Below are 26,458 nucleotides of genomic sequence, written 5' to 3' on the forward strand. Positions count from 1 at the left end.
GGTCTTATCGTGGGAGCACGTTTAACAGGAGCCACAATTTAAGAAACAAAAGAAAATGGTTTCTCAAAGTGTCCTTCTCAAGGCTTTTTAATGACTGGAAAGCAAGCGGTTCTTCTACACTTCAAAGGCGTAAATGTGCCAGAAAAACAATACTTCGAGAGCGAATCCGTCGTACTCGTCGTACTGTACGGAAAAAGCAGGACTTCAGAATTCAACAAAGCCCAGAACTGCCCTATTTCAACCCGTACCATAGCAGGGAATTGAAGAAATTGGGTGCTGGTAGTCGCTTGCCTGTTCGAAAACGACTTGTTTCAGAGAAAAACAGAAAACTCCGCTTGCAGTGGTGCAGGGATTGGTCAGTGGAACAATGGAAGAAAGTTATGGTTATGTAGTCAGACGAAATCACAATACTTTGTTTTTCACAGACGGTAGGCACAGATTGGCGAGACCTCATGAAGATATGGACTGTGTTTGCTTTTTAAGACAACCGAAGCAACTGGAGGTGGTATCATGGTATGGGGAATGTTTTGTTGCACGGACTGGGTCAGCTGATACCGATGGAAGGTTGAATATCAATCCAGGGAGTACCTGAAGTTTTGCATCAGATCTACAGACCCCTGAAATGTTACACTTTTATCCCGAAAGTTATGGCTGCTTTATGGATGACAATGCAACAGCGCATCATGCTAGAATCGTACAAGAATCGTTCGGAACATTGAATGAATTTCCACCATCTTCCCTGGCTTCCACTTTCACCTGATCTCAATCTTACTGAGCATGAGTGGGATGTGCTAGAGAAAGCTATTTGGCAACGAAGTCCTCTTCCTTTAACTTTGTCACAGCTAGACGATATTTTGCTAGAAGAATGGTTACAATTAGACCAAAACACGCTTAAACATCTTACAAAAGCCATGCAGTGCCTTATACTTGCTGTTATTCGAAACAAAGGCGGCGCGATTCGATACTGAATCAGGGTTCGTATTTTTTTGGCAAGTGTATTTACTTATATGTATTTACTTGTTTCAATTTGACCTGCGGCAGGGCTTGAAATTTCTAACAATTTTCTTCTGTTTCATCTGCTTTCGGCTCTAGTTAAATCAATTATATTGTGCATCCCCCTCCTCAGAGCTAGTAGTTTTCTGACCCACCTAACACTGCCTCAATAACGTCAGCAAATATTCCTGTGCCTCTTGAAAAATAAAAATCGTCTGCCCCACTCCTGTAAAGACAGTCCCTCTTGGTTGTTGTACAGGTTTTTGGGCGCATTGCCAATTGTGTATTCTGTGATCGATTTGCTGTTTGCTGGACAAAAAAACGCGAGTTTCCGGGAGAAAACTGAGGTAGCCGAGTGGTCAGTAGCCTGAGTGCAATAGCACACGCTCTTTGAGTGGACAAGGGTTCGAACCCGTGACTACTAAATACGGTTAACGTTTGTGTTGAGATTTATTGTAAACTACACTGACCTGGTGGTCGTGCCGGAGTAAAACAAGAAAACCATAGTATCCTCACCTGACACCGACTAACTCAGCCATGTTGTGGAGAAGGGAAATAATTTCTCGCGTCATTAACGGGATTCGAACTCGGGTCTTTTCCACCCGGTTTTGGGAGGAAGGTGACTATACCATCTCTGCTACCCACGAGGGCAGTCTTTCCTGTTAAAAAGCATTGTAGATATTCACTTGCAATCTGTTCCCGGCTTTGACCACTGTACACGAACCGAAGCAAAAGTTCATAGCTTTTAATCTATAGAAGTTAAATCATATAGAAGCAGGCTATAGGAATAATATGGTGAAATTAGGGCTTACAATATCAGTCAAAATCTTAATACCAGTATTTCGGCGTTTTTCATTTATGAAACCGTGATACCGGTGTTCCAAGAACAAACATTTTTTCTCAATAAATTTTGATGACAATTAGGTGCAATAAAGTAAGGAAAAAAACAAGTACTGTAATTACTTGAATTCATGTTTTAAATAAGCTTTTATTGCAATAATAAATATTCGGAAAAAATTATTAAAAAGGTAATTATTCTAATAACAAAAAACATATGTATTGATACTGCAAAGTTTAGTGATGTTTAAGCATCCATACTACCTGTCCGAATAAAGTGAGTTCTTAAGAAACGTAACCATTTAGTGTTATCGTTTAAACTGGATCTAATTTTGGTACAATATTTGATTAGTGGCAGAAAACGTCATTTCGGATTCTATGCTGGATGGTGCTATTGTACTGAAATAGTCGTAGACGATCTCAGTCTGTTTATTCTCGGCTTCGAACTTTTTTAGAAGTAATATTTAAAAAGTATTTCATTAATTTCCCACTCAAGTTTATCTTTTAAAATCTCATTAAAGTCGGGCAATTTCTTATTTTGGAAAGAATTTGCGGAACACTGATGTTGTGTCCCCTTTTGTTCTTCAAAGATTGAATTCTGTTCACCATTTTCTGAAGGAGAAAGACGTTTTATTAATTTCACTGTAGTATCTGTACTGAATCTGGGAGAGAGCAAAGAGTCGGGATAAGGAATTCTTCACATATATAAATGCAAAGAAGAGGACAAATCAGATCGGACCCATATATAATTGCATGGGATAGTATTAGATACCCCCAACTGATGTTGCAGATGAACTCAACAGTTACTTTGCATCAATATTTACAAAAGAAAAACCCTTTATGTTAATGGGAACATATGGGAGTGAAATGGTAAAATATGTAATTAATGATATTGAAATTTCACATGCTTATTTAATAAAAACACTTTCGCTCCTACAGGCGAGTAAGACTCCTGGGTTGATGGCATATACCCTATAATTTTAAGGGAAGCTTAAAATTATAGGGTATATGTTTAAGGCAATTGAGTGCATTGAACCATTGAGGCTAATTATCAGAGCATTACTGGACTCAGGAGAGATTGCGTTGGATTGGAAAAGTGCCCATGTATCACCAATACATAAAGGCGGTTCTAAGAGTGTAGTGGGAAATTAAGGACCGGTCAGTCTAACTTCAGTAGTAGGGAAAATCATGGAGGCAATGATCAAGGGTGGAATTCAGGATCATTCAGATAGAAATGGAATTCTGAAGGGAAGGATACGCAGCATGGTTTTGTAAAGGGACAATTGTGTTTAGCTAATCTGATTAGCTATTTTGACAGAGTCACTCGTGAGCAAGGTTTAGGGATTAATTTCGACACTGTTTATTTAGATTTCAGCAAAGCATTTGGCTCAGTCCCAGATGAGCGGTTTCTTTATAAGCCGGAACAGATTGGAATCACAGGGAAAATGCTTAGATGGAGAGCAGGATGGCTTGAGGACAGGAGGCAGAGGGTTGTGATAAATGGTTATTCCTCAGATTGGGTTAATGTAAGAAGTGGGGTTCCCCAAGGATCATTATTGGGACCACTGTTGTTTTTGATTATCTTAAATGACATCCATGAAGGGATGGAGAGCGCGATGTCTAAACTTGCAGGTGATGTAAAGATCGGTAGAGTAGTTAACGATGACCGCCAAGCAGAGCTTCTTCAGTGGGACCAAGATAGACTTCCGGATTGTCAGAGAAGTGGCATCTATGCTTTAATTCAGCAAAATGCAAGGTCTTACACCTCGGGAACAGCAACCTCAAAATAACTTTTACACTTGGTGGAGTTGAACTGAAGCGCTGGAGAAAACGGACTTGGGTGTTACGATACGGTCAGACATGAAGTTCTCCGAGAATTATGAACAGGATGACAAACTTTTCACGGTTATAAATTGAAGTTATGGGGAGGATAAGTTTAGACTGGATTGCAGGAAGTTTTATTTTAGTCAGCGAGTTAGAAATTACTGGAATAAGTTACCTACATGAGTGGTTGGAGAAATTCAAAGGTCAGCTGGATTGGGAGGAGGGAAATGCATAGGTTGTCTATTTGCTTTTCTTTTATTATTTATTTATTTTATTTCAGTTTATTATAATTTTACTCGTTTTTTTTCCTGGTTCAACATAAGCCTTAGGCTTCCTTGCACCATATAGCCATTACAAATACTAAATAATTTACTATTGTATTGTGTCCCACTTTGCAAATACTGAAGAACCTGTAATAAATTTGTACGCTTCTGTAAAGTACGTGGTTTCAATGCCGTATGCAATTCTCTAGTTGTTTCAGAATTTTGATTGCCAACAGTTTTCATCAAAATTTTATGGCAGCATCTTCAGTTAAAAGATTTGCTTCTTTGAGGCATAGTGCATCTACCGCTAACTTGCAAGATATTAATGTAGACATAGCCGCAAATAATAAATTAAATTCATCCTCACAGAAATAAGTACTTGAATCTAAATAAATTAAAGCTTTCTGCATACAATATCTCAACTCAAAAAAGCTTTCAAGCATGGACAATAAACTGTTACAATGAGTGTTGGAATCTAATTGCATAATAAATTATTTGCCAAATTCTGCTGCAGTATACTTTTGTATATATTTATCATTTTTTGGTTGGTGGTTATAAAACCATAAAATGACATAAAAGTGATTTTATAACCTTTGTGATTAAATCATAAACAATTATTTTTTTTTATGTTTGTACCGAAAAACCGGTATTTTTGTATCAATACCGGTATTTGAATACTGGAAAAAAAATGACCAGAATCCCGGTATTCGGGATCTCAGTATTGTAAGCCCTAGGTGAAATGCCACCCAGAAGTTCAACGGTGTTAGTATTCATCGCAAGGAATTTAAACAAGGAACTTGGAGAACATAGCAGGCTTAAAAATGGTATAGCTATCAGTCATAGCCATAGTGACAAATGGCTATGGTATAGCTATCAATCACAAAACTAACAATTAGATGAAAGCAGACCTGTGATACCATACTTTCCCCTGAGCAACAATAAAAGCAACAGCCATATTATCTCCCAATAAACAGGATTATGAGATGGTTCTTGGTGGATACTTCGGTTCTGCTACATAGACATTACAATTCTTTGGTAGATGATACTGCAACTTTAAAACTTCCATTCCGCTGATCTCTTTTGAAGACCTGTAAGCATCTCGGCTCCTTTCTGAGATGATATTGTAAATAAAGAATTTTATTATTATTATTATGAGAAGTTCTGGTTCTTGAGAGCTGCGACACGTTTTTAGGCGTAGCACATATGCATAATGCATTTAAAAAAGATCTGTTGAGTCCGCCCAAATGTAGTTTTATTATACTTTAAAATACAATAATATTACAGTCTATAATACATTAAAGTTAAATACCCAAAGAAAGTTTTAAACTGCACGGAAAGCTAAATCATTAATTTGCATAATCATTAAATAATAGCTATCCCATTCATATTCTTTATTCGCTGCCGAATATGGACAGGGCAGTTATTATTTTAAATGTTACTATTATTAATTATATTACTTACTATTATATTTTAAATTTACATTAAACTGGTAACATGAAAGCAGATCGTTATGAGGCATGATACTGATAACACAGATACTGACATAAATATAAATCGACTGCTGCAGTACCTCGTGGTTTCCATGAACACCGCGTCTAATAAAATATCGAATTTCCAATTGAAATGCAGTTGGACTCTTCAAAAGACAACTTTAGAACGTACATGAGAATTCCTAACATTTCTGAAAGACCAACTCAAAACTGACGTAAGAATTCCAATATCACACATAGTTGAAAGCCACAAATCCAGCAGTTCAAATACCAAACTCTACACTGTGTCAACCTGTAGGCGCATTTCTTGTCTCCTGATTCCAATTTTCTTACCCAGGTGACGTTATTTGGTCCTGATGGAGGAGCTGCGTCAATCTTAGCGATGATGACGTCCCCGCAGTTTAGCGACATGTTCCAGTCCGCCTGGCTCATCGGTCCGGCACTTCTTTTCAATCGCACGTTCGCCGACGCTATCAGCCATAATAAGGCTTACTTCCTTCCAAGAAGTGGCTGCTCGGATTCCGAGTGTTTACGGAAAATGACACCGAAAGAAGTAACCGGAACCTACGTGTGGAATAACGACCCGTCGTTCAGAATCAGGGATCAAAATGACCTTCCGATCCAAGGGATTCTTCCAGAGCAGCTGATCATATTAGACGGTAAGGTAGAAACTGAGAAAATAAAGTTTTCCAGACACGGCTAGCATTTTCTAGTGAGTAGAAACAAAATAATCGATCTCCGTTTGTGTGTGCGTGTGACAGAGAAAAGGAGAGTAATGTCTTCTCAAGAAAAGAAAAAGTGCAAACTACTTTAAAGACTTTGGGTGTTGCTTTTCTAGTAGTTTTCTTTGTGTTGATGAAATTTTTACGCCACATCATCGACCAAAAATTGAAACGTTTTCAAAAGAACTATAAAACGACCCCTCTCACGCACCCGCACACAATCAAACAGGGATATGAGTTTCAGCTGTAACGTGGACATAATAAGGCTTACTTTACTTTTCCTTCTGCGAAGGAAAAGTAAAGTTACTAAGCCTGTTCTATTAAAACATGAGATGCAAATATTATGAATTTAACGTCACCACAGTGCAAGATTTCATATTGTTATATCATCAAAAGATGATTCACTCTTACAAGAAATAAGAGCTGAATATTTGTTACAAGTATAACTGTTCGGTTAACTATTCAAGGTTCAACTCTGCCAGAGACAGTCCTAAACCAAGGGCGGTTGGTGGGTTGTTAGTTTATACATTTACCAAGGTAATGTATATCAACTATCGCTCTACATCTGATGTTTTCACAATGTCCATTATATGTTCTAAAAGGTAAGTTTTAAGACAGCTGAAAATCCTTCAGTCGGTTTAACTCAGCAAAGAATGAAAACCATCACAGCCCTCTGGTCTTCGAGAAGGAGAGAATCGGTATGTTTACATAATGATTCTCTCTTTCCCGTCTACATTTCATATAAGACATATTAAAGAAACCACACTAGTTTCAAATACATATCTGCTAATTCCACGCGTGCATGAAAACTGGAGATGTTGAATTGTTAACGAACTTACTTCTTTAACTTTAATATTATTCTTACATTGTAGCACGGATGCAGTTTACTTCAAAATATTTCGAAGTTTAATGATGTAATATGCAATAATATTACGTGTAAATGGCTCCCACAAAAAAAGAACAGTACATGAAGGGTATTGCTTGTTTCTCTAAATTTTGGTTTCAGATTTGTTTCAAAGTTGGCTGCAAATGTGAAAAGAAATCACACTTTGATATTACTTTATATGCATAAAAGCTATTTGAAGTGAGCTTCTCTTAAATTTCACGACTTAAAGAAGTAAAGGTAGTTAGCTTTTGAACACCATGCCTATGACGATATGGATAAACAAACTTTAAATGGCCCCGTAAAAGCAAAGCATAATAAACATCCAACCCTGCATTTATGTTCCATACTAACGTGTGGACACGAAATATGGTATGTTTTTAACAAATAAACAACAAATCTTAACATCGCTCAATCGTTGGTTTCCTGTTCACCATTCGAGAACAAATCAAGCAATCTTTAACTTAAATCGTTGGAACATAAATCGTCACTGTGGCTGAATTTTCCTGTTGAGTATAAGTTGAGCTAAACTCAACTCATACTCAATCGACGCGATACTATAAATGGGTCAAGGTCATTTACTATCTATTCCGAGGCATATTCATGTTACAATTCCACCTCCTCCTCCTCCTCATCAACAACAAGCTGCTAATCTAAGAAACGAACTGCTTACATAACTTTTCGGGACAACGAATTACGTTGGTGAAAGGCATACGGAATGAGAGCAAGAAAGTAGCTAGCGAATTACCTTGACTATCCTACAGAAATTCTTTCGACTATAAGAGAATTTGTCCCAAAATCGCTTGAGAATCGAATACTCAATGTATATCGAAGCAACTTGAGGAAATCTAAAATATCACCAGCATGCAGAGAGGAATTACGCAGCAAGCACTTCAGCAAACAAAGAACATAACGTAATGGAGGGACAACAGTATGGCCCACTACAGCAGAAGATCCACACTATCAGTCAAAAACTAAACTTCCATTCAACAACTCCTCAAATCATTCCCTATTAAGACTGTAATGGACTTTACTGCAACTACCGGTAATAGAATAAGTTAAAATGGTGAACTTTAAACCAAGTTATAAAATGTATGGATTTGCATACGATAAAAATAAATTTTTATGAGAATGTTTGTTAGCTCTTTAGATAGGGTTTTTTTTTTACACAGAACGAGTACAACTGTTTCGAACTTGATAAAAAAAAGGAAATGTCTTAAAAACAGTATAAGATGATCAACCTGAAAAAATTCACGTAGACTCTGTGACACCGAAATTGCAGCACCGACAAGGAATAATCAGAAGTGCATGCAAATCAGCAGGTGGATTAGTTGCACCTAGTCATACAAATGAGTAAAATACAGAACTAATCAGGCGGAAACTTCGGCTGATCTAAAATCCAACGTTGAGATTGGAAAGTTCAAAGTAAAGTGTGTTGCAGTTAACAGACTTCTGTCACGCAGGAACCGACTTCACAGTGTAAGAGATTGTAGAGAATTCCAAGACATCACGTTCGACACCGATATCAGCAATTTAGTGATTTCGATAGAGGGCGGCTTATGGGTCTTCGAGAGGCTGGATGGCCGTTCGTCGTGCAGCAGAAGGTGTGGCCCGTGAAAATACCACAGTGCACTGGTATCGGCAGCGGGAAGTGCGACTGCGAATCGAATGAGTACCGGAACACGACGGAGGACAACAGAACGGAGAATCGTCTTATCTGTCGACAGGTTTACACCAAACTACAGTCACGTTGACTATCATCTTACGAGCCAAGACATCAGCTGGTTGTCACCCCATCACTCGTAGAACCATTGCACGCAGAAGAGGAATGGGCCACCAAGCGTATCGGGCCATTGTGTCAATTACCCCCTAACAGCTGCCTATCGTCAGCAGCATCTGGAAAAGTGACCTGGCACGGGCCACCTGGGATACATAGAATGGCGTCAAGCGGTCTTCAGCGATGAATCCTTCTGCTTGAAGCCTGATGATCGCCGCACACACGTGTGACTACAACGTGACGAATGCAATTATCCTAGAGCCATTGTTGCACGCCATTTTGCACGCTCAGCTTGTGTTATGGCGTGGGAGAGGGATCAGTTTTGATGGTAAGCAGTCGTTGGTGTTCGCTCCCCTTCCTTACTGGGTGCTGAAGCCATTTTTCAGGAGAAAGCACCCGAACACCTACCGCATCAATTTCTTCTGTACGTCTTCGTAGTGTGGACATATTGTGTTGGTCAGCCAAGTTCGGCTTTCTCACCTATAGAGTACTTGTAGAATATGAGATTGGGAGCCATCTACAAAGCCATCCGCAGCCATCACAGAGCACGGATGTTCTGCGGGACCAGATGAAAGGAGTTCGGTGGTAAATACCGTTGGAGGCCATTCGACACCCATACAAATCAATGCCCAGACGCTAAGCCCAATATATCCACAATCGTGGTAGATTTGCCAATGTGTATGTACACACACACACTGGCGCCCAACTTTTATCATGTGTTTCTTAATTCTTTGGCTATCATTACTCGCTAATCCTCTCAATATCCTTCTTCCTTCAGGGTACTGCAATATCAATGTCGCAGAGTGTATAACATAGGGTCTATTAAGAAATAAATGTAAATATTAAGTGTGCATCGATGTAGACCGTTTCTGAAAATAATTTATTTTTATTTATTTTAACTGTCTTTAATTATTCTCATAACTGTAAATGATGAAGAGCAAATAACTCGCATACAGTAAAGGTCCGTTAAAACTACAAAACTATATATCATGATGCTAAACATAAATAGGTTTTGTAAAAATAAAAAATTTCGAGAGGCTCTTCCGGGATTGACACCAGTGATGGTGAATACATGGATTTTCATTCATTCATTCACTCACTCAAATTCTGAGGTACATTCCCGTGTCAAAAATTTCCCAGAAGTAAAAGATGACTTTGCCTGTGGTGAATACCATTCTCTGCAAGGGAATTCCATTTTTATAGGTGCCATTCCATCACTTTGTGCCGAAGGAGCGAATACACAAAGACGCTACTACATCAAGATTTCAAAGCAGAAATTGCGGCTGGTTATAAAACGTCAATCTTTCTGCACGGATCTAGTTAATATTTTGCATGGCAAGTTTCCAACGCGCCAATGCATTTGTTTATAATTCATATGAACGTGACATGAGAATTAAAAGCTTAGTTGATAAGCTGTTTCGAAAACTCTGCAGGACAAATGAAAAACGTATATATCATCATCAAATGAAGCGTATCTTAACACCAAATAAAATATCCATTTTTTGACATCTGCCTAGTCTCGGGATTTAACGAACTTGTAATATATGTTTGTTTGTTTGCCTAAATAATGAATCTTCAAGGACATACAATTCCATAAGAGTGAAAAGGCACAAAGACATCATGGAAAAAAAAGCATTAGAAGACAAATATTCTTAATGGTATTTTATAACGTTGACCCTTAGAGAAAGAAACATCGTCACCTACTAAAAGGATTATTAACGCCTCGACAGCTATCTTTACGAGAAAAAAGATAACGTCAACCTTATGTGTTGTCTCTGTAGACTTCAAGTAGCAGAAACAAACAAATGTTAGAATTTCAAATGGAACAAAGTCCTTCAGGGAATTCAGTCTACAATGTTCTACAACTCTACATGTTTATATTGCTGCGTTAAGCTCTTTTCGGTAGTTTATCATTAAATTTCAGAAAGGGCAAAGACCTAGCATTATTCGTGATGCTACTGCACTGAGAAAACATTAATCCGCTCTCGCGCAAGTTAAATATTCCTTTCTTGCTTGCACAAAATGACCAGATCAAAACTGGGTGTTCACAGGCATAGGCTAGCCAGTTTACACTTGCTAAAAAACGTTGCAAATCGTATTTGCTTCAATCATGACTTAAATAGAAATTTAAGGAAGTGAAAGATGCAGAGTAAATGTGATTATCTTAACGCCCACGAGTAAAGTTTCCTCAAAGGATATGACAAGTTGGAATACATGACTGCGATGATGTGCATTAGTTATGGTTCTAAACGTTACTCTATAAAATTCTAAACTTGCACCCAAATCCAATCACTCTTCCAACAAAATGCCACAACAAATGCGCAAATATCCCATGCCAGATCATTTGTATTACTCCACACAAGTGCACTGTTTGCATAGCGGATTACTTTATCCAGCAGTATTCTTTTTTATTCGCAGTATCCGATTTAACCAGTGGATCTCAAATTGGAAGAGTTCAGAGCCCTTTCTTTTGGGGGAGAGAGAGAGAGAGAGAGAGAGAGAGAGAGAGAGAGAGAGAGAGAGAGAGAGAGAGAGAGAGAGAGAGAGAGAGGCAAACACTGCTCTCTTTCCAATCACCTGTGCTATCTTACGCAGAAAGAGCACTTTCTGTACATTAGTTTTCCAAGAGGGTTGGGCTGCAAATCCTTTGTTGAAAGAGAGTTGGTGAGGGGTGGTTTGTAATTAAGGCTACAAAATAAAATTATACTGTAAACTGTTTCTCAACCTTGGCAGTCCGGGAGAAAGGGGGACGAAAATATAAGAGCTAATGAAATACACAAATGGCACTCATCGCTCGAGAATGAAACACAAATAAACAGTGGCAAGTTTGCAATAGCACTCATTGTAAAATGGCAACAAATGAATTTAGATTAATGTAAAGTTAAAAGCTCAGATCACGCACTGTTTATAAACTATATGCATCCTGAAGGTTTCTTGGCGTTGTAGTATGCAAAAGCCTTGAAAATCACGGTAACTGCACTACCAGGAATGCAAATATCAGATTCACATCATCTGCAGATCGGATGGTTGAAATTTGGTTAAGTTGGGTCACTGAGCAACGAGGGCCTTGAAGCTACTGCAATTATGATAAACTTCCGACTTATTTGCTGTTTAGCAAACAAACAAACATCGTTAGCAAGTCATGGAAGTGTAGGCCGATAATAGCCTAATTTATCTTCTTGGGAATAAAAATTAATGAATCCCCTTGAACCAGCTGGAAATATTTTACATCTGCAATGGTTTAAATACATAAATGGGAAAGGAAGACATTTTGAACAAGCGAAAGTGGTTACTATAAGAATCGTCAAATATGATTTTCCCTCCCGGCCAAATAAGTCTTGAGAAAGAAAGTGAGCACGATTTCCACTCTTCATGATGTCAGCAAATCACTAAACAGATTTGTCGAGACTTACGGTTATCACCGTAATCCTCTCTCTTCAAGAAAGAAGAAAGGGACAATAGACCCACTTAGTGTGTCACCACTAGATATTTAGGAACGCTTTCGTGTGCCATAAAGTGAAAAGTATGCGTCATCCGTTTCTGAATGCGCAGACTAGAGTGCTGGGTATACAGGCTCGAATGTGAAGTGGCAGTGGTGGCTTAAAACTGCCATGTGCAGAACAAAACGCCCCTTCATAATAAATTGTGAATTTAAGAATTTAAATATCAAGTGTGACTTTGATTTACAGAATTTCTTAAAAACCTTGAAGTGATTAATGATATTTCGATTTTGCTGTTTATGGAATTTAAATAGAGAAGAAAATTTATATTTCCTTATTTTAAAATTGTTTTGTTATAATTTTTTCATTTCAGATGAACTGCTTTCCATGTCGCCCATGGAATCAATCGTAAATCGCCTGATAACGGATATTCCGTTATTAATAGGTAAGGATATCTTTTAACTAGAAAAACTTATCAGTAGGAATAGCTAACAAGCAAGTTTAACTTTAATTGCACTGCCTATAGAAGTAGTCGTACAGGAGAAACACAAAAAAATAGATTAGAGTTGACGACCAGCTTCTGTTGTACAGCATAATCTCAGAGTTTCATGGACGCATGTGCACAGAAAGCTTGGAAAATTCAAACAAGTTTGCAGTAAGTTAACACAACTGAATGTGGTTAATTTGAGTAGTATTTAAATGCAGTTAATTTAAATAACAATTTTAAATAAACCAAATTTAGTTCGAGTTACTTTTAATGATTTCAATTACTTTTATATTCTTCGGTCTCATAATGCGCTCAGTTACTATTCGGTATTTAAAACGGGAATTAATTAGTTAATTTAATAATAATAACAAACCTAAAAACAGTAACTCGTATATGTATAAAATTTTTATGATATACTGTTGAAATATTTTGCTATAATGTGAAAATTTTTTTCAAACAGATGATTTGAATATGTGGCTACTCCTTTGTGTTCCAAAATTTGTCAGAAACCTGGAGAAAAACCCGTTGATAAGGGATAATATTGTCAAAAATTCCCAGGGACACAGCTGAGTACCATTGAATATCATGATCGTTGTTGGATTACAGCGCCTTTCATGGAAATTACAATGGGCAGTACATTAAGAATCCTTCCAGTGAGGGGCAAAATGCAACTTCAGTTTGATTTGAGCCAGTCTAAGTACCGGTCTACAGATAACAAGAAATAACTCTGTTAGCACATGCGTCCACATATATTTTCTTATCCCCACGAATTCACTGTCTGTTTTCAAGCGGTAGGTTGAAAACAGACAATGGAGGACTTTATTCATGGTAACGAAGTATTTTTCACACATTTTCCTTGCACCTGAAGCAGTTTTTAAATGAACAGCAGCGGCAGTAGCTTTCCATCCACCATTGCAGAATAGAAGCAGACTGCGGCATCCTAAGAAGAGCTGCGTGCGTGCTTAGGCAAGCATGAGTAAAAATACTGTTTTCGGAGAAATTTGTTACAGGGTAGAAAGGCCATCGACTTGACCCAGATGGGAAGTATGAATTACGTTAATATTGCTTCAGTCACGAAAGTGTCTCTCAGAGCCAAAACGAAGTTAATTGAGTGTAAAGGAAGGCATCTTTGATGCGAAACACTTCAACCACCAGTCCACGAAAATTGCTTTCTCAAGAGAATACTGTGATATGGAATTAATCATTTTAATGCAGTTAATATTACACGTGAAATAACACGCTTAAAGAGAAATTAAGAGAATGTGCGTGTAATTGCCTGAACTCACAGTAGAACAAAAAAAGGTGTTTTGTTGGAGAAGATTCAACTGAATATGCATCGAATTAACTTTAAACAATATTGAAAAGGACTTTAAAGATAAAGTAAATAATCGATGGACTGTGGCTACTGAATGATCAGAAAAGACAACTGCAGAAAACAGGATGCATGATTTATATAGCGTCGTTGCGATTCAAACCTCAATTTATCATCCACCTTCTGTGTGCTCTAAGGCTGGTTAATCTGTTGGTGAAATGAAAATTGTATACAGCTTGGGCGTGTAAGGATTTTCAGGGATTATGATCTTGTTGTTCGAGTCCACAGACTGCTTATTAAAGTGAATTATAGTTAAATGAACAGTTACAAACTCTTAGAACGTGGTCGTGCCCGAGTATAAACAGATTAAAAAACACAGAACGTGGTAAATGGCATAGCCATTATTTCATACAAAGCAACTGCTCTAAACAGAAAAATTCTGTTGAATATAGCCTTGGGGTACAAACCATTTTCTGGAACAAAGTTAACAAACTCAAGCTGTTCAAAGCAGCGGCATCTCATTAAAGAATTTCTTCATCTTTCAGCTGTAAACAACGAACTAATTTTAGAACACCTTGAGATGACATATTAAGCGTGGACGGAGAAGCTAATAAACAAGGATGGTGCGATGTCGTTCTAGTTCACATAAGAAGTTCGACTATTCCCTTGATGTGCGAAGCGCAACTTGGTAAACATAATCTGTTTACTCAAGAGTTCGGTTTCATCTGTTGATAAAAGGATTACTATCACAGGAAAAAAACAAAAGACTCCAAGACTAAGTCTCGTTTTAAAAGTGATAAATTCTTTTACGATAAATTTTGTAGGTGGTAATTTGGTTCTACTACGAGACTCGGGTGATGGCAATCAATGCGTGTAATTCAGTTCAAAAGATAAAGTGTCGGACTAAAGCAGACTAATTAGCTGAGCAACAGATGAATTAAAGATAAAAATCAGAAGGTAGCTGAAGATTAATTTAGCAAAAGAAATAGACAGTAACAAATACGTTGAAACTAGAATGAAGAATCCTCCACTACTAGATAAAATTTAATAAATTAAAGTACAATGCAGGAGAAAATTTTCTACATTACATGTGATTCGGCATTCCCAATTTAGTAGCATTTACAAACCAAGTTACTACAAATAAAAGACGAAGCATGGTAAATAACCAAGACATACACCAAATGGAGATATGTGAGTATCAATTTCTAGAGAAGGAATACGAGAATGGAAGTCACTGCTCTGCGAGAACGCATACTCAGAACAGGAAATTTGCACTTCAGTCTGAAAACGTAACGGCTGTGGAATCGATTTACAAACAGTATTAGGAGAAATAAAAAACCGTGCATTCGCTTTCTTATATTGAGTCCCAGTAGATCATGGGATAGTAAAATATATTTGTCAAATATTACGAGTTTATGAATTCTTTCATGATCAGTAAGCTTCATCGCAAAGAGTAAAACATACATGAATGTGGAATTACCATGGAATTACTATTCTTATAATCACTTGCCAAATAAATGATTATACAAATAACTCCAAAGCATTGCCACATTCAACTTTACAGATGTGTTGATATGAGGTTTGTTTCTATTCAGTTCTACAGAGGTATTGATACGATATCCCAAGATATAACCTGTTTAGAAAGTACATGTAGCCATTAACAATAAAAGTAAAAATATGATATGATTCTAGTCAAAGGAAAAAAAAAATAAATAAGCAGAATAACTCCAATGAAAATATTCCTCCCTTAAATTATGAGAAACACCAATCTGACCAAGATGCCGATGGGACTCGTGACAGTCATTAAATACACAATTTTATTACAGTATTAATTTAAAGAGTTTCCGACTTGGACATGTCTATTTATTCCATCCAGCAAATGAAGTTTTTGCTCTGTAACATTTCGTTAAGTTCGCACTGTTGGCCACGAATAAATGTGGACTATCAATATTTGTTAAATATTATCGATAATAAAGGCTAAATATCTCATAATGTTGGTGCTATTATGCTGCTAGTTGAACGTTAAAAAATAAAAGATTAAAATTAAAAATATCGAAAAGAAGGGATTATTCAAAAATATATTTTATAAAAGAATATTTATACATACTTTATTTACGGGATGACTAACAGAGATTTTCTGCAGATAAGAAAACTCTAGAGAAATCAACACCAAGGTTCCTAAAGCAAAAGAAGAGCAGTCCAGCTCGGGCAACACACACACGCGAGCACGTTACAACCTAAGGAAACCTAACACCCGTCACAAACTTATTTCCCAAGGAGAAATCACATCCCTCATACAACCACTCCCTCCTTCAACTACCAGCAGAATAAGACATTTTCTTATTAAAGATCCCAAGAGCCCAATTTGTAACGTGGATCCCCAGAGTCTCTCATATCCCATCATTAGTACACCGATGCTTTCACAAGATGGACGGCCCCTAACAGCACAAAAGGGAATACAAGCAAACTGTGATCAGTTCCAGTCAAGCACGAAACATCTATAAAAATACCAGCTTAGTAACTCACTTCATTAAGGTAACACTTAAAGAGGTTTGCGTTCATTATCAACAAGATTCATGATCAATATTATTAATCCTAATTATGGAATACATTTTCACATTTGCGGTTAGCATTAGTAAATGAAAACTCAGAGCAGGGAGGGCTGTGGATTTTTTTAAATATTGCAGTTTACACTGCTACATATCATGCCACCTACTGTTTTATATTCATTTATTATTCATTAAAATAATATGATTACTTTAATATTAATTGGGCAATTACACGTACATTAACAAGATTATCTACCATGGTACCAAGTAAAATATCGTAAATAAATTACCAACTTTATGGAGAAAATATCTCGAAATGTCGTGCAAAACCTCGCAATTTCACAGATGCGTTCAGATATTCAGACTTTTTCACAATGAACATATTTAATCAAAGAGAGCAAAGCCAGTATGTGAAATGGGACAACTAAGCAGATTACTTCTCAATTCATTTATTCAAAAATTTTTAATAAACAAATCTATTTGATAATCTAATTATGTGTAAAAAATTTTCATTGAGAGATTTGTGATGAAAATTTGTTTTAAATTTTGTTTGGCAAATTTGTTTTACCGTTCTCCCAGCTTTTCCTTTTGTTTCTATTCCAACACCAATTTATGTCTCTTTTTCATTAGGTACTGGTTCACAGGCTGTGGACTTCTGGCCTGGCCCAGAAGATCTGAAACTGTGGTCATGGCAACAATACAGGAAATATGTCACTACTAGTCTAGACAGTTTTGGACCTCGGGTGAGCCAACTAGCACTTCAGATGTACAATACAACCGAGACAATTGGTAAGAGAGCACAACGACCATATAGATTCGCTAATCTCTTTATTTCTTCTCACATAACTTTCCGAAAAGGCTATTTGAATTTAAATTGACGAATATGTGAATTAGAGAAGATAAATAGATAAGTACTTTTCTCGATTACACTGTTAATTTAGTATTCTTTTTGGTGTAAAAATACTCACGCAAAAGTATATTTACCGTTTTCCACTGGCAAACACTTTAGTGGATTAGCCTTTCTCTACTCTTGAGCACTAGCCAGCTGAAATGGAGGCTTTACACAGTAGAAAATGAACTCTGTGCCCAGGAGGGTAGTTTCGAATTTTATTGGAGAGCATTTTACAACCTCAAGGGAGTAGCTATGGTTCTCGTAACTACCACGTGGAAAATGAATGATTTGTGAATGTGCAAATTCATAACAATTTTAAGTTTTCTCAATGGATGATAGTACTCTACTGGCATTATCCAACTGATGGGCTGACATCAACTGAATAAATTATTTTAAACCAAAAAAATCCTCACAAGCGAGGCTAAACAAAGTCATGTAAAAATATTGCATTGCATTTTAAAACGTAAGTATAAAAGTCAGTTTAAGTATTAGAAAGATTAAGGCGTATTACGACACAAAGTACAAAATCATGTCAGACAATTCCCACCAGAATGTCCTCAGCATCCCTAGATGATTTTTGATCCTAGAAGAAGAATCGCATAAAGTAAGTTTGATTCTAAGATGAATCATAAATGGAAGATAAATTTAATTAAAATATATTTAACTCTATCCCCATAACAAGTTAATATAACTGAAAATTAATATAAAGGAAGAGACTGTGTATAGAAGAGTGTTTCATTACTAATAATCCAGTTAGATGGTTGGTTGGTTGGTGTAGGGTTTTAGCGTATCAGAAACTTAGGCCTTAGGAACTTAGCAACTTAGGTACTTCGTGTGTTGTGGTCGATTTGTTGTTTACTGGATGAAAGACTTCGAGTTTCCGGGAGAAAAACTATGCTACCTTCGCATATGACCGACTAACTCAGCCACATTTTGAAGAAGGCCCATAATTCTCTGTGTCATTGACGGGATTCGAACTCGGGTCTTTTCCATCCGGAGGAAGGAAAAGACCCGTAATTACACCAACGATACTACCCACAAGGACATCTCTTAAATTTCTGCAAGATCAGATTTTCTATTACTTTTGTCCTTTACTGTCCCAGTAAATTAAATGGGCATCTTTTGTGAGCACCACCCCTCCGCAAATTAATAATTAAATCTTAATTCATCTTTAATTAAGTTTTTAAACTTAAAACGCGCTTTAATAATTAAATATTTTATGATTCAAGGCAATCATTTAAACTGAAATTATTTTATTACTGCTACAACCTACACGTATAAAGAATAAATGTTTCGTACACGAAAAAAACAGTTTAATACTGCTTTCCTGATACTAAGAATTCGTTTTCGGTATCTTACCTATCCTTTAATTGAAATATGCAATTAAAAATCAAAAATTGGCTTCCTTTGTCCGTTTGCTTTATTCTAACAGTTGCCAAACTGTACAAGCCAAAGAAAATTAAGAAATTCTTTTCAATTTATTTTCAATGCTGAAAAGAAAGTATTGGGGAAAAAAAGCTTCAAGAGAGGAACTGAAGGTCCCCTTTTATCACTTAAGTCTCAATTTGTTTATGTGGAGACTGCACCTTATAAATAGTTAACGAGCTGCAGCTTTTGATGAAAGTTGCCAAGAACTGACACACAAAACACAGAACCATATCCTATTTAACTGTTGTTGTAAGGTTTTGTTGTTGTAGTAAAATTTTCGGAGCATCAGCTACTAAGGCCATATTGCTCTGTAAGTATTGTCTGTAAATGGCGTGTATTCTGTAGTCAATTTGTTTGGTTGCTGGACGAAAATCCTGAGTTTCCGGGAGATAAACCATGCTACCCTGGCCTGAGACCGAATAACTCAACGAAAAGAACCATAATTTTTATGTTTCGTTTTCTTTGTGAAAAAGGACCATAAAAATTCCTCGCATCATCGACGAGACTCGAACTCAAGTCTTTTCCCACCCAATGTGGGAAGGACGGCGACCCTGCTAAGCAAAATAGCTTATATATTTACTTGATATTACTCGTAAATATGATAAGAAGACTAGGACGTGTTTTTAAATAACTTCTCTGGATTAACTCTTTGAAATGGAAAAGCATGAACTCAGAATGCGGAGTAGATTGACACTGATTAGAACAGCGTCAGTCTACTCCATTCCAGTTGTAAAACAATCAACAAATTTTCCATTACCTTTATAAAAACTTTCATAAATAATTGACGATACGACAGTGCTTTTCTAACCTTTCCTACATTATATGATCATAATCAAAAAGGAACAGAACTTATTTCTGTAAGAGTACTGTTCAAAAATCAGCCACGATATACAAGAACTTTCAATGTTAAACTTTAACTTCAAAAGGCAGGAAATTGTCATCCAGTGAATTTTATATAATTAATATTCTGAACTGAAGTCTCTAAATAACATCTTGTTTGGTTTTTCTGTCTGCAAATTTTACTGATTCGTTTTATGCTTCCAGTTAGGCCAGAAGACTCGACTCCGGAATTGCTGTACACTACAATGGTAACAGACGTCAGGCAAACATGTCCCATAAATGAATTGGCCGAAATACTGTCCAATACAATATCTTCACCAGTGTACAGGTATATTATGACGGCTTGGCCATCAAAACAGGTGAGTTGATTGGTAAGCGGAGTTATTAAACCTTCCTCCTCCATCAAAACAAAGCCATGGTCTTTTTTAGTCCCGGAATAAATAACTAAATTGTCTTCTCTGTACATTCTCGGGATGGTTAACTAATCCGTACAATATTAATATGCATGTTTTGATAATAATGCCAAGAAACTTCACCTTTCCACGCAATAAATAGTTTGGCTAAGTTTATTACTAATGATAAAAACAGTATTCTGGAGTTACAGTAACAAGATACTCCAATTAAATTTAAAATGCTGGTGTTCGAATAAATAAAAAGTTTCCATTCGGCATTACAGTAGCAAAAACGCATTCAAAAAGGCTTTAACCATATTTGCTTTCTTCCGTGAAGCAGAAACACTGTAGAAAGATTCAAAAAACGTATGAAGTTTCCGACCAAAAGTAAATAAGATAGATCCCAACGAAAGACACGGGCACCAAAAATATCCTCAGTTATTAATAATTCTGTGCCGGGTAATTCCAGCCCCGTGATATTTCTCGCAAAGGCGAAATTACCTGTCGTCCTCAACACCCCCATAATGTGTTTCCCGTGACAGTGTGCTGATTTATATCTGGTTTCCCTCACTTCCAAGCACCGGTCACGTGTGAATAAAAGACACCGAGTACAGTCCGCAAAGGCTAAAATCCTTTAAGAAGCGTACGAAAACAAACTGGACGTTGCATTTTAAAATGTTCTGTATGCAGTACAAAAGGAAGATGATCCACTTTATGCCACCATTAAAAGAATATCGAAATAAATAAAATGCAGTTCTAAAAGCTTGCAAAAGAATGGCAAAAACAGTTAAAGCAACTCGAACAAATATTGTTGACATCATTCCAGTGCAATGCGCGTGAATTTTCTGCACGTTTTGAGCATGCGTACATTATACTATATGATACAGCTGCAATAAGCGCATATTTACAAACTTTGTCCGAGAAACAGTTCTGCAACCAGCTTGGAAAGAGCATTTTGGCTTTTTTTTTTCAGACAAGCTTAGGAAATGTTACTTCGATAAATAATAATTAGGAAATTATTTCTTTGACCGTCCGTCCTTCCCAATGTAATAACTAGACTGTCGGTGGATGGATTTTCATGTAATTTTATATTTGGCTCTTCTAGAAAAATTTTCTGAGCCTTCCTAGCTAACTTGTTTTCTTCTCGATAAGCAGAACACTGACCATAGAATATACCACCAATTTTCAGGCAATTGAAGCCTTGGCAATTTAGGCTTATTCTAACTATACCCCCCCCCCTCCCAATTACTGGCGTTGAAATCAGAATGTTATTGAGTTCTGTTTCGAAATTTATAATTCATTTCTAAACTATGAAATACTTAAAGCAATTAAAGTGTTTCACAGATTAGAAATAACAGGAAACATTTAACTGCGAAATCGTAGTAATTGATATTTATTAAATATAAAACCGAAGATGTACAGTCACCCACCACGGCGTCAGAATTATAAATATTTCTCCCTTTTCCCCCTTTCTTAAGTTGCCAAGAATAACAGACTCTCAATGTAATAACAACTGCCTTCTTAGTTTCCTGGTATTAAACTTTATTGCAATAATATTAACAGATACAAGGCACTGCAATACTGCCCTTAACAGACACTAGGCTGGAAGCTAACAGTGATAAGATCATGTGAGAGAAAAATTAAAACCAATAAATAATAATGACAGTGAACATTCAATAAATCAAACATGAGGAAAGACATACACTGAGTGATCAATGACCACCCATCCGTAACAGACGATACCACACACCTGGCTGTATAAAATGCTGAACAGCTTCATGCACTAGAGCAGTGGTAATTTAAGTTGGTCGTTAAAGTGATAAAGTAGCAGTTATGGGACAGTAAAGATATCAAGGAGTTTCTAAACAGCATGATTGTGGGACCTCGTGCGTCGGGTGCTTCCATATCGGAAAGGGCACTCCTTGTCGGTTTATCACGGCCCACTGTAGTTCAGGTGGATAAAGAACGGTGTGGAACCGGTCAAACCACCTCTCGAGGACAGAACTGTAAAGGATTACGCAAGGTGGATTGTGGTGAGCGAAGGGCGCAGTGCGTTGTACGAGCGCAAAGACGACACTTGACATCGCAATACAATATGGAGAATGCAGGAACAATATCCCAAATGACAATGCGTCTCACACTCAGTTATATGGGGTTCCATAGCAGACGATTCAACCGATACCCTCTCCTCACGGCCGTTTATCATCGATGGCGAATGCTGTGGCGTCAACAACAAGCTGGTTAGACAATGGAGGACTGGAAACGAGTGTGCTGGTCGAATGAGTCGAAATACATGATGCAACACGCCGATGGATGCCTTTGTGTGTGGTGTAAGAAACACGAGTCCATGGACCCGTCGTGCATAGTGCCTACTATCCAGGCAGGTGGCAGTAGTTGTTTATTATGGGGCATGTTTTACTGTCAAGAACTAGGACCCATTGTGCGTATGGATCAACATTTCACTAGTGAGGTCTACCGGTAGCTCCTAGGAGACCACGTGCGCCCTGCCATGTTGCATGTTTTCCTGGACAGAAACGGAATCTTTCAAACGATAAATGCACTGCGTCATCGGGCCCGCACTCTGCGTGAGTGATTCGAGAAACACAGTGAAGATATCACCCATCTTAACTGGCCTCCAAATTCGCGTGACCTCAATCCACTTGAACACCTGTGCGATGTGTTGGAATGGAAGGTGAGGCTTATGGACACGCAAACGTCATCTATTCCGATACTATGGAAAGCCTTACAGGCAGCAGGGCTGCAAATCCCTACAGACGTCTTCAGACATCTAGTGGAATCAATGCCTAGGGGAATAGTGACTGTTAGTAGACGGTGGCCCAACACGGTAAATAGTCATAATTCAGTGATCACTGAGTGTATATGGAAGCATAAAACGAAGTTCAGTTCAAAGTGCACTACTATAGCATATAACACAATGTACAAAATAGGTGAGTAAATTAATTTCAGATTGCAATACAAAACAGGTAACGATAGAAATACTCATAAATCATTTCTGTCGTAAAGAGAAAGAGAGTCAAACCATATAAAAATAGTACAAAGTTTGTCATTATTCATCATCATACTGAATAAGTTGGCAAGCAATCCTTCGAGGCAGATAGTTTTGTTGACTTTAAACGGCATTAAGATGAGCTTTCAGGAGGAGGATCAGGAACAGAGATACAGAACTTGAGGGTGCGGCGTCTATACTACGTCATAAACAAACTTATTAAGGTTAGCATCCAATGACGGCACGTGAGAGCATCTGAAAGGACAGTAACTTATCATACAAGTGAAGACGGATATGAACGCAAAGTTGGGATCACTCTGAGAGAGGGCTGACGGACTTTCCAAGAGGTCAGATTCCAAAATGATGGTGCAGACATCTGGCCAACGATCATTTTAAGTCATGGTAAGACGTTTCATCCTAGTCAAACAGCCTGGAGAGTCTTTGAATACGTAGCAAACTAGCCATTGCAGTTCCCTTAGCTATGGATGAAGTTTGTTTGTTTATAACCCATTTTAAGAACCAAAAGTCGGCAGTGAAAAGTATCCTAATTATGTCTAGGGGCAGCAGATTCCCCATCCCCCTACAACATATAAAAGTGGAGAGAATACCATGGTTTTTATAGTTTCTGATAGTTGTGTCACCATAAAAATACTGTAAATGCTGTTTGGCAGTCCATCGAATTCAAGCTGTCAATTCAATCTTGTCCATGTGATTACTGAAGCAACCCCCCCCCCCCTCTGGGAAGGTCATTATGCTTGTTAAGCAATGGAGATAGGAGCATTATACAACGTTGGCTAAATACAAAAAGGCATTTTCTTTAGGAGAATATCATAAATTCAGACGTTTCTGGGTTGATTTTTAGTCCGAACTGGTTGAGGTAGTTTGCAAATTCCAGAAGGTTGTTATTAATTTATGCAGTTATCACAACAAGATCATCGTGAATCTTATCCGTGTCCAGATCACCTCATTTGCTGCCAAAATTAAGTACACGTTTTTCTTTAATGGGGCAATTTTAGACTGTCTGTGAAAATTATTTGTGTAATAATCGCCGCACACACAACTAGTTATCTGGTTAATTAAAAGCCTGCTGTGACATTTTTAAAGCATGTTCAGCTGGAATCGACATTGCAAACTATAAAAATAGCACATGTTCTAATATTTAGGAGGTTAACTCACACTGGGGGTGGTAAAAAAAGCCTATAAACTGCCGGAAATTGATCACAACAGCCTTGTTGTTGCGGACAGCATTTTTTTTTTTTTTTTTTTTTTTTTTTTTTGCGTTTAGCAACTCTTAACAGAGTTGGACTGCTGAACAACAAATTTTGGAGTTATCCAAAACGTCTTGTTCAGCAGTCCAGCTAATACGAACAAATAGACCAAAATCTAAGTATATTAAAATAACTTTAGAAATGTTTCTATTACAAAAAGTTATCACTGTTTGGTGTAATATTTCTTGAAGAGTTGTGACATGATGTACATGAACAGAGAACAGAGATACAGAATGACAGAGACACAGAATGATGAATGACACCATATCACTTCACTGTTTAAACACCACCTCGTATTATGGAAAGAGTTTCTCAGCCTTAAATCCAAAACGTTGTCCAAAGTTTCTCTTTGTTTACAGAACTAACTAGTATCTTGATGATAGTAAACAATAATTTGAAGATTCAGAGTGATAATATGAGGCATGAACTAGACAAAAACTTTTATGGAGCAAGCATTGCTTTCAATTTTAATATCAAAGTATTATAGTATAAAATTCATTACAAAATGAAATGCGATATAAAAATATATTTAAAATGTGATATGAAAATATCTGGTAACGAATCAAATAAATTATTTCGTTTGAATAAAAAATTTGGGCATTTTTAAATTCCATGTGTAAACTTAAGGAGATTATATCTCAGTTGTATCAAAATAAAATGTTCTTCTTCGCTTTAAACCCAATCCATCAACAACTTATATATTTGAGACGTAAGCCTATAAGCTGATATTACAATATTATAGTGAATCGAACCTAACTGAGTCTTTTGCCTTTCTCTTGCAGGTCCGGATGTATAATTACAAAGGGATTTATGGCATCCATCTCTGGGAAGCTGTGGCTTTTTTTGATCAATTGGAAACATACCTCGGCGAACCCACAAGTGAAGACTTGGCTTTTCGGGACACAGTGCAAAAAACTGTGATGGAATTCGTAGGGTCAGGAGGTCATAAAGTTCCAATGCCTGAATGGTTAAAGTACCCTAAGAGACTCGCTTTCCTATCTTCCAATGTCAGCGTTACAGACAGTTACCACAAGACTAAGTGCAAATTCTGGACAGCGCACGGTCTCAATGACTATGCCTGGGTGAGCTGAGCGGGAGTTTCACGTGCGAGTGTGTTCCTTTTCCGTCATTTGCTGTATCTTCCGGGTGGTTTGACGATAAACGTGGAGGAGAAAGCAACGGCCAGACACATGATGAATGACACCATATCACTTCACTGTTTAACATAAGTGAAGTTCAGAGCAGCGTTAAATGGAAGCCACTCGATGTCTTGAACTTGTGGGGGGTGGAATGGGATGGGAATAAGAAGTGAATAGGACCTACTGCTCAGCGCACATTTTAAAGACAACTTTCTTCGCCCTCTTAACTGGAACTTTTGCATGAACGCTTTGATCACACGATCTCATAATCGCATCAGAATTATGGTGTAAATGTAAAGTATGCTTTTATGAGGAATTCGACACACCACTGATTTCATTTTGCCATTGCCAGGAGAAGGGAGCTTTGCTGTAGGACGCCTGGGATGACATAGTGGCAAGATACAGTGCGTAGTGATGTACATAACTGTTTCACTTCCATCAACTGTATAAATAAAGTCAGTTTCTTACAAATCACTGTACTGGTCGCTTTTGATAAGATTTCCAATAAAACTAGCTTAAATTTAAGGACCTTCTTATTTCATTACCCACTCTTTACTCGAAATTTTACGTATTGATTATTTTGTGACCATTTATTTCGACAAGATGTTTCTCATTTTAATTCCAATACCCAAAGAAAGGACGATGGATTACAATGAGAAGCCCCAAATTTGATCTTCTACATCAGCAATGTGTACAACATTTCGGATTATTATTAGAGGCACCTCTTCCAAAACAGTAGAATACCAAAATTACGCCTCAAATGGTACATCAAGTGAGAACTTAATAACGATCGTTGGATACCAATAAGTATTTCCCCTGCAGGTAAATTTTTTAATGTCCTTATTTTCTTGTTTTGTTTGAGGCCGAACAAACTCTGGCAACTCCACTCTGTATTTTGTAATGATACCGTACTGA

General features: G+C 37.3%; 1 protein-coding gene across 2 annotated transcripts in view; it reads left to right on the forward strand.

Moving 5' to 3' along the window:
• Positions 1–26,014, forward strand: part of LOC150077485 (uncharacterized) — a 209,079-nt gene extending 183,065 nt beyond the window's left edge. For both annotated transcript variants that reach the window (XM_090386985.1, XM_090386986.1), the window contains 5 exons: positions 5,745–6,066; positions 12,603–12,674; positions 17,208–17,366; positions 19,942–20,096; positions 25,187–26,014. In XM_090386985.1, coding sequence (XP_090243111.1) covers positions 5,745–6,066; positions 12,603–12,674; positions 17,208–17,366; positions 19,942–20,096; positions 25,187–25,495 — 1,017 coding nt within the window. In that variant the 3' untranslated portion in view covers positions 25,496–26,014. The remainder of the gene's footprint in view (positions 1–5,744; positions 6,067–12,602; positions 12,675–17,207; positions 17,367–19,941; positions 20,097–25,186) is intronic.
• Positions 26,015–26,458: the final 444 nt, after the last annotated feature.

Source organism: Mastigoproctus giganteus, chromosome 12 (assembly GCF_048544385.1).
Source record: "Mastigoproctus giganteus isolate SK-2022 chromosome 12, ASM4854438v1, whole genome shotgun sequence".
Taxonomy (NCBI): domain Eukaryota; kingdom Metazoa; phylum Arthropoda; class Arachnida; order Uropygi; family Thelyphonidae; genus Mastigoproctus; species Mastigoproctus giganteus.